At 28.5% G+C, this 9,772-nt stretch overlaps 1 protein-coding gene across 1 annotated transcript; it reads left to right on the top strand.

Annotated features, from left to right (window-relative positions):
* The first annotated feature begins 2,240 nt into the window (after positions 1-2,240).
* Positions 2,241-5,072, top strand: LOC129290266 (B3 domain-containing transcription factor VRN1-like). The gene is made up of 4 exons (XM_054926988.1): positions 2,241-2,451; positions 2,925-3,528; positions 3,785-3,864; positions 4,649-5,072. The coding sequence occupies exons 1-4, from the start codon at positions 2,404-2,406 to the stop codon at positions 4,907-4,909; spliced, it is 993 nt and encodes a 330-aa protein (XP_054782963.1). The 5' UTR covers positions 2,241-2,403; the 3' UTR covers positions 4,910-5,072.
* Positions 5,073-9,772: the final 4,700 nt, after the last annotated feature.

The following is a 9,772-nucleotide window of genomic DNA, read 5'->3' as shown; positions in this document are numbered from 1 at the left end:
CTTTTTTTAAAAAAAAATCACAATTAAAAATTTAATAAGAACATAAATTATAATTACATATTTTAAATTTTTAAAATTTTAAATATAGATTTTTTTTGCCAAAAAATTCTAATAATATATTATCATCCTTAATTACAATTTAAAAAATACAAATAGTGAGTTGAAAAATAAACAAAGTGCAATTAAAATTATTTATAATGTTTGTCAATAGCAAGCGAATCGTTTATGATTTTTTGTTATTAATATATAAAAAATTACTAGAAAAACTTACATAAAATATTTAAAATTATTTATAACATCAATTAAAAATTTATGAAAATTAATTGTGAATTATAGGTTAATTATTTATAATTTTTTTTGTCAATATACAAATAAATCATTGAGGAAATCAACAAAAAATGCTTTGAAATTTTTATAGTGTTATTTGAAAAATTATCAAAAGTTAGTTGTCAATTTCAAGTCAATTAATAAAAAATACTTTATTGCGAGTAAGGATTATAGAATAATTCAATGTTTGTAATTATAATTAATGTTTTTATGGGTCTAATTGTCATTTCCCGGTTTTAAAACATTTTTCGTTATTTAAGTATAAATCTCAAGTCTTGAAATATTAATTAATGCATGTTGAATCATGCAAAGATCAAAATGGTATTTAACTCATTATGTTTTTTTTTAAAAAGGTCATGCAAAAAATGCTGAGTGATGTGGGGGATAGGTTTTGTTTTGGTACGAATAAAAAAAAATTAAGAAATGAAACTGCATTGATGACATTCCATTGGTTCTTAACTACTCTTGGTGTTGGGTTATTTTATTTTAATTCTTGAATCTTTTGAAATTGAGAATCAATAAATTTTATGAAGTTTCTCTTTTTTTAAGAAAAAAAAGATTTTATATTTAATAAAATAAAATAAAATAAGAAAAAAATATAAAAAGAGAAAAAATTTATCCAAATATATGAATCTCAAATTTAGAGTATTTAAAATCTTTATTTTTTTTAAATTGAAGGAGTGTAAAAATCATTTCTTGAAAGACAGAAATTTTTTAAATAGCAATTAAATTTTTTGAAAAATTAATCATATAATTGTCAGCTGTGAAATATCTTATATAATGAAAGAAAAATCTTTAATTTTTAAGGATACTTGGAGGTGATGCATTCTGTCAGTGATTTTATGTTGTTGACATTTTGAGGAAAGTTTTGAAAAAAAAACATATTAGTATATTAATATTATTTTTTGCGCATATTCAAATTTGAATTATGTCAGTCAATTTATCAATATTTACATTAATAGAGATGAGGAACTAAAGTTAACGGGGGTAGTATAATTAAGAGAAAACATAATTATTGGTTCCTATATACTTTTATTGAGTTTTATTACAAGTCTTTGTATCTTTTAATGTTCTAGGTTTCTCTAATTTTTATAGTTGATAATATTAGTTGATCTCTTTATATATATATATATATATATATTAAGAGTAACGATGATATGGCACTAATAATTATGTTAAATTATTTGATAGGTAATTAACAACATTATTGAGGATCAATGCACTAAAAATTGGACAATTCATTGAATGATTCAAGGCACAAGTTCAAGGATCAATGATCTAATTAATGATCAAATTAAAATCAGACTTGTTATGATCAAAATAATATAATTTAAATAAAAAAAATTAATTTTCAAAACATTCATCCACATACAAGATTCTAAGATACAACAAGTTTGACAACAATAAAATACAATAACATTCAAAATATTCATTATTATTATTCTTTTATCATTAAAAAGTTCAAAATTAATAATCAAAAATACTAAAATTATCATTAACTTCATTCAAACCCAGCACATTGAGACATTAGGAGCTGAAATAATTTCAAAACAAATAAAGTGATAAACAAACAGTCTTACAATCAGGAAAGAATAACTCAGCAGCATAAATAATACAAAAATCTGGCCTCATTCTACCAAATCAGAGAATAATTTTCTCTTTAAGAGTTAGAATTGAAAATAACAAATTATTTCTATTCGATGAGTATCTGACACAGTATTTTCTGATTACAGTATTGAGAAAAAAAATTGAAATTCTGAAATCTAAAAATATTATATAAAAAATTTTGATCATAGTATCACAGCTAATAACGTGACAGGACTGATTCAACACCGAAACCGTACAGTTTTTTTCCGTTTTTGGACCAAAAGGAAGAAACCTGCACAAAGCACAGCAAACTATAACAAGTCTGAAATCAAATCAATCCAGTGGAGACAAAGGCGAGTTCACGAGGAACTGAAGCCACGAAAAGATACATCAAACATTCAGCTTTCGTCTATCTCTTCTTCCATCTAAAGCTCCGGCCGATCCGAGAAACCTCCCGAGTTCAAGTTGAAAGAAGAAAGCTCGGTGACAATGGCTTGTTTCTTCAAAGTCCTCCTTGGCGACTGGGAGAAAAAACTGGTAATTTTCTTTCTCCTGCTTTTCTTTTTCCCTACTCAACTTCTCATTTTCACTCTGTTTTGCCACTGTGCTCTCCACCTTCGGATTCGTCTCTGGCAGGTCCCTCAACCTCCTTATTTTTTCAGTTTCTGGTTTTGGCTCAGTTGGTTGAATGATTTGGCTGCAGCTTGGCTGCCTATGGTTCTCAGTTTCTGGTTTGGTTCAGTTGGTTTATGGTGCTTTTTTTCTTTTTCTGGTTATCGATCTGTCATTGTGTAAATGTATGCTGGAAATTTGTGCATGATTTTGCTGTGGGCTGAAGACGATGGTCGATAGAGTAGGAGAAGCTAGGCGAAACAATGGTGGGGGATAAATATGTCATTTAAATTTTATTTCTAGTTATACGCCAAAACTGGTTGGGAAAGGAAAAGAAAACAAATTTCCTGGTGCTCAAATCGCTTTTTTAGAATTTTTTTTTTTTTTTCCTTTTGCAGCGAATCCCCACGTTGTTTGTCTCCTGCTTTTCCGAGCTTACACCTAAGACAATAATACTCATCCATCCTGTGTCAAAAAGATTATGGACCGTTGATATTGAGGAAGATGATGACAGAGACTTGTACTTCACAAGAGGTTGGGCTAAATTTGTGACAGAAAATGCTTTAGCGACTGGGGAATTTTTATTTTTCATGTTCGATGGGAATTCAAAATTTCAAGTTTGGATCTGTGGAAAATCTGCCTGCGAGAAGACGCTTGAGAATCTGGCATTGGAGGCACTGGTCAATCAGAAAAACCACAAACAACGTCATAATAAACAGACGGCAACTCGACATGGTCAAGAAACTCGGAAAGGAAAAGATCCAATGGATGTTGAAAGGCAAATGGGGAAGCTTGTTGATGCTGAGATAAAAGAGGAGAGAATAGATTTTGATGATTCTAGTACCTCTCGCCAAGAAACATGTGATGAAACGTGGGTACCCGATTCTGAAGCTGAAGAAGAAGAATTAGAAGAAGAAGAAGAAGAAGATTATGAAGCAGAAGAAGAAAGTGGTGAGTCTGAAGCTCTTCAGCCTGAACCTCGTGATCCAACCAGGAACATTGGTAAGCTATTCAAAGCCGGCCTTCCATTGATATTTCTGTTTAAACTCATACTTTATTACTGTGATTGAAAGCCTAATTACATAATTAGTCAGTATAAAAATTATAGCTCTTTTTTAGACTTGGAACAGGTGTCATTTTTAGTTCAAATAATTGTGATATTTCGTTATGTTTTAAAGTTTGTACACCAGTTATATAATTAGGCTTTTACTAATTTCCATTTTAGTGTAAGATTTCGGCTCACTTTTTGATTTATTAGGTGGAGACCGCAATTTGGGTTGTAAGGTTCCTTCATTCAGTATACATCTCCAGCGTGCCTACGCAAAACAGGGTTGCATGGTTAGTTCTTGACATCATACAAATACTTGGCTTCTTAATCATGTGATAACTTCATATTGAAGCTGAACTTTTTATTTGGCCTGTCTTTTCGTTCTTCTTTCCTTGATTCTTCCTTATGCTATTCATTCGCGTCATCAAACATCTATGCTCTTACTGCATTGTTTCCATTAGTTGTCACATGTTATGTGAGTGTAACATGATATAGTGATATTTCATTTAGTCAAATGTTTGACATGGCAAGACAAAATGGACCAAAATAGACAACTGAGATCTTGTCAGGACAAGACTAGTAAACCAATGACTGCACAATCTTCACTGAACCCGATTCTTGTAACACACTGACTTTGGTGTTACAATAAGGTAGATATTGTTGAAATATGGTGGAGTTGGAGATTCAGATTCAAAAAATATTTACACAACACCATTCCCTAAGACCTATAATAGACGAGCAAGAAAGAAAAGTGATGTTGAGAAGGCTAATACGTCTGGCCAAGAGAAATATACCGAAGTTTAGGTGAGAACACTGATTTGTGAGTTGTTCTGTTCACTGTAACTGTATGATCTCGTTTGTAATAATATCAAAACCCAAGTTACTCCATTTGCTGACTGTTTCTGTTGTAATTTTTCTTTGATTCTGTTGACAAGACTTGCAGGGTTCTAACAAAATATAATTTAAAATGTTGTGCCATCTCTGATGTTAGATGTGCATCAGACACAAATATGGTTTCATGCTTCATGCTTTCAAGTGATATTCAGAATAATATGTTTAAGTAATTTTGTGCAGTGCATTCCAACAGAGTTCTTCAAGAAGTACATAAGAAAAGAGATGCAAGAGGTGGAGATTGAGACAGTGAGAGGAGTATGGACAGTGACATTACTTCCCTTCAAGAAAAGGACAAGAACATTTGCTAGGTTCAGTAAAGGCTGGTCACAATTTGCCAAAAAGAATCACTTGAAGGAAGGACAAACTCTCATTTTTAAAATGATTCGTGGAGGTCATTGTCCTAAGTTCATCGTTTATAGGCAAGAAAAGACTATTAAGTAAGTGTATTTGAAAAATTCTTGTGATGATAAGCTATGTAAATGGTAGGATTAATTTATCAGCTACTAGGAACTAGGAAGTGAATTTGGCATAGTGAATCAATTTTGTGTGTGTTTAAGTCCAATTGATAGATTGATCACCTGCTTAATGCAAGCTTCCTTGATTACTCTCTTTGAACCTACTTATAAGTTAAAGAAAAAATATTTTTTTAGATTAAAATATACATTTAGTTTTTTAACTTTACATAATGTTTTAATTTGATCCTTTAATTTTATAAATATCTTTTCAATCTTTTAACTCTAACATCGTTAATTTCATTCACAAAAAATTCATACATTTAACTTTTAAATATTGAAAAAAAATTCTCAAATGTTTGTTGATATATTTGATCGCTCTCGCAAGTATATGAGATCACAGTAATAAATTACTCAGAGTATTTTAGGTGTTGAACCCACAAGAAAGTTACAATTTTACTAATTTAAATAATTAATAGTTTAAGAAAAATAGATAAAATAGATAAACTTGATAAAAATATAAAGAATAAAAATAAATCAAGAAAATAATGATGATAAAAATGCAATCACTTGAAGTGTTGGGGTTTAGGATTCACCTTTTAGGTTGTTAGTTTTTACCCTTTGAATTGACTTGGATTAATTATAGTGATAACTATTCCTAAAGTGTCCTAGTATTCTCCCGAATTATTAGTCCCTTTTTAATTAGCATTGAATTCATTTCCACGATACCCAAGTAACTAATTAAACCGTGAAGTTATAGTTTAAGTCACCACAAATTTCTATAATTATTCCTAATCTAGTTATTTATGTTTAGTTCTCTATATCTAGGTTTTCTCTTCACTTCCCAGTCCATCAAGATTATCCATAGATTTGATTAAATGGTGGCCAGTCATTAAATCAATATGAAGAACAAGAGAAATAAATATAATTAGAAAAAATCAAAAATATTCATAAATATAAATGCAAAGAGTCAAAATAAAGGAAATAGAAAACTAGCTCCTCAATTGGGCTACATCCTTATTCCAATTGAGTAATTTAGAAACACATAATAAAATTAAATAAAATCATTCTAAAATCCCCAATCATAAAAAATGATCACAAAAAAATTAAGAAGTAAAAAAGAAATAATTATAATTTGTGAAACTCCTCAATGATCTCGTTTTCAGCCTTTAGAATACTTCTACGAGTTTCAAATATCTCAAAGAGAATTCTTGATATATTTAGATAAGTGATTGGATGCATTCCCTCTTGATGGAGGAAGTATTTATAATTAAAGTGAAGGCTCCTTCTTTTGTTTCTTGTTAATGTGGGACTCTAATATATATATATATATATATATTTCTCTTTTCCTTCTTTTCTTCTATTTGGTTTATTCTTTTTCTCTACAAAATATAAAGATAAAAAGATATGAGTGGATTTTGTATTAAAATTTCTTTTTAACTTATAATTAAGTGATGAGGGAAAAATATATAAATATTAATTAAATAGATATAAAATTTTAATAAATATAATCAAAATCAAACTAAAATCTATACCTATTTAATTATAAAATATGCACTTATCAATATTAGGTTTATTTTTTAAAAAAATAACAATATTGACATAAAAAAATAATCATTTAAAATTAATGGGTAAGAATTAAAGAACTGAAAATACATTTTATAAAATTAAAAAATTAAACTGAAATCTTGTGTAAAATTAGTGGTTCAAAAATACACTTTAGCCTTTTGTATTATATGTATAAGTCCTCATCAAATTTTTATTATAGTTTTTTCATTTACTTCTATTAAATGCTAGTAAAAGAAAATATGTTATTAAATATGAAAATACGTTATTAAATATATATATATATATATATAATATGATAAATTTAAAAATTTATTAATTTTTTTAAAAAAAATTAATAAATTTTAAAATTTTTTTAATCTAATAAAAGTAACTTATAAAAAAAATTATTTTATTAAGAAAAATAAGGTGTTAAAATTTTTGTTAAAAAGAATATTATGGACAAGACAACTTGTTGGGTGTAGGCTAGGTGACAATTATACAATAATTTCTTTTTCATTCCATGACTTTTTTTAAAAAAAAATTCGGATACTAATCATTATTGAAATTATACAATACTAATCACTCGTATTAATTTAGCATCGGTGTAATAATAAAATTAACACATGTACTATATAAAATGACAATTTCATTTTTTTTTTTAAAATAAGTTTCCCTTAGCTATTCTCGATCTGAATATGTTGAACTTTTCACGAAGCCATGAGCTGTTGAGATCTTAAGTTGATGATGGTTATGTCATGTCATCAATCATACATACGTACATAATTTATTATTTTATTTATATTTATATTCATTTATGTATTGTAAATTGAGAAGCACGTTGAAAGCACTGTACATTCACAATTCTTTCAACAGTACTTTGTAATTTATTTTTACTTTATAAATTTTGAAAGTAGTAAGCGGGGGGGGGGATTCATGGTAAAAAATCATGGCGGAGATGAGACTTAATAAAAATAATAGATGTGAGATTTATAATAAAATTATAAATATAATTTAGACAAAGTGTTAAAAAATAAAAAGAAATTATATTTAGAAAGATCATGTAGGACTCATAATAGAAAATGGTGATGGATATAAGATTCAAAGAAAAATAAAAAATAATAGGGGTTGAATATGCAATGAAATTTTAATTATAAATTTAATTTATATGAAGTGCAAAAAAGTGGGTATTTAACTAAATGAACTTTTTTGATATTTTAATTTTAAATTTACATGGAGATAACACATCTTGGAATAATATTTTTTCCATATTTTGAGTAAAATATAATCACTATTCATTTAAAAAAAAGGTTTGCATATGTTTTAAAAGTTGAAAAGAGGTGTGCCTATTCCTACTTGTAAAATATACATTATTGTTTAAATTTTAATTTACCTGGTGTAACATCTTGAATTTGAGTTAAAAATTTAATTAATTTAGATAATTAGTTAGTTCATTATGGTGATTAGGAGTTTATTGTGGGATCCAAATGGCAAATTGAACCTATCAAACCCTTTAAGAAAGTCAAAATAAGGTTAAATGGAGTTTTAGGCCATTCAGAGTCCTGGGCTTAAGTAAACCTATCTGTTTTGTGTTGTTCGTTGTGGTTAATGGCTCAATTCACCGTGACAAGTGTGGCAAAATTTTAAAAATTGAATATGTCATTCTAAATGAGCCATTTGAAGTGTTTTTGAGAGAGGTCCAAAGAGGAAGCACCTAAACTCCATTAAGGTTTAACTATAGTGAAGCTTGGAAGGCATTTTAAGGATCTCACACATTGGGTAAACATTCTACTTCATTGTTCTTGCTTCTTCCTATTTCTTTTAAGTTAGTTTTTGGAGTTTAATGGGGCTGTCTGAAAATGACAGCATTGATGAGGCATTCAATGACTTTGATAGAGCTTAAGGGTGCTCATAAGTGTTATCAATGAATGAATGGGTTTTGATAGTTTCTAGTAGTAAATGTCATTATTGAGGGTTAAAATGTTAATCTTAATACTAAATAATTAAAATAAAATTTATGAAGGTAGCTAACAATGATAGCTAAGTCTAGTAAAAGTTAAATAAACTAATAAAAACTAGTTTTAAATTTGGATATGCTTAATCATTCTTGATGAAGGGATTAGGCCTTAATCATTAATGACAATTAGTCATTAATGATGACTTATTAACCTTTTATGTGTAGAGTATAAGCTAAAGCTTATTGAATGGATAAAAAGTTTTTTTCGGGAATCGGGCTTTTCACTCTTTGAAATAATAGAGACTTCAATGCAAAGGTACTCAAATGCAATATTATACTATAATGAATTATTGAAAAATATCGTTATAGGGTCAATTGTTTGGTAACTGTATTTTGAGTTTTGAATAATTATGTGGAAAGCCCTTAGGGTGGAATACAATGTTAAATGAGGAGGACAAGAACTTCCTGTTCAACCCAATAATATTTTTGACTTATGGAGTCACAGAGGAACAGTTTTGGTGGATCGGGGAGACATGACATTATCCATAGCACTCATAGTCGAGAGATTCAGTTCTTAATTGGTTGAAATTATATGGATCTTAGTTGTTGTCAATTTTGTAAAGTATTAATAGTTGAATTAAGATTGAACATTTACTATTATGCAAGCAGGAATCTTCTTGATGCATATAATTTTAACTGTAACTGTGATTAATTAAGATGTAATGAATAAGATGAGATGAGTAACAGGGAATGTGAACTCTAGATTGTTGCCCAATGAATATTACGTCTAAAGGTGGTGTTGTTGGTAGAATCTTGATAATGATGATACATAATTATGAAATGTAAATAAGGTGTTCGAAAGGGCTATGAATCATTAATGATGTGTAAGAATTGGAATGCATGTCGGAATAGGGTACACTTATTGTTGAAGAGAACATGCTCCGATGTAATAATTTTGATGGCATCACTGTGCAAGTACGAACTTTATATTGTTTGAGTGTATACTAGCTACGAGACATGCATGTATGTATAGGTTGCATGAGAGTAGTTGACTTGGCATGGGCATGAAGGCTATAATAGTACAAATCTACATGATGTGATTTCTATTAAGTTTGCACACCGTGATTGATATCTTTATTATTAATGTGTTTAGTATTGTCAATAATTTATGAACGTAACATGGATCAGAAATAATGCTTAATATCACTAATCCTAGATTGGATGATGTGGATTAGCCAACTTTTGACACCCTAAAATTTAAATAAAGGAAATTCATAGTTTGAAAGTAAGTATGAAAATATTTGGCTGGATAATCCCTTACAATTGGAATAATCTAGTTACATGAGTTAG

The sequence above is a fragment of the Prosopis cineraria genome, unplaced genomic scaffold (assembly GCF_029017545.1).
Source record: "Prosopis cineraria cultivar Desert tree isolate PC_DT_omini unplaced genomic scaffold, ASM2901754v1 PC13, whole genome shotgun sequence".
Taxonomy (NCBI): Eukaryota; Viridiplantae; Streptophyta; class Magnoliopsida; order Fabales; family Fabaceae; genus Prosopis; species Prosopis cineraria.
This window is presented reverse-complemented; position numbering and strand designations above follow the sequence as displayed.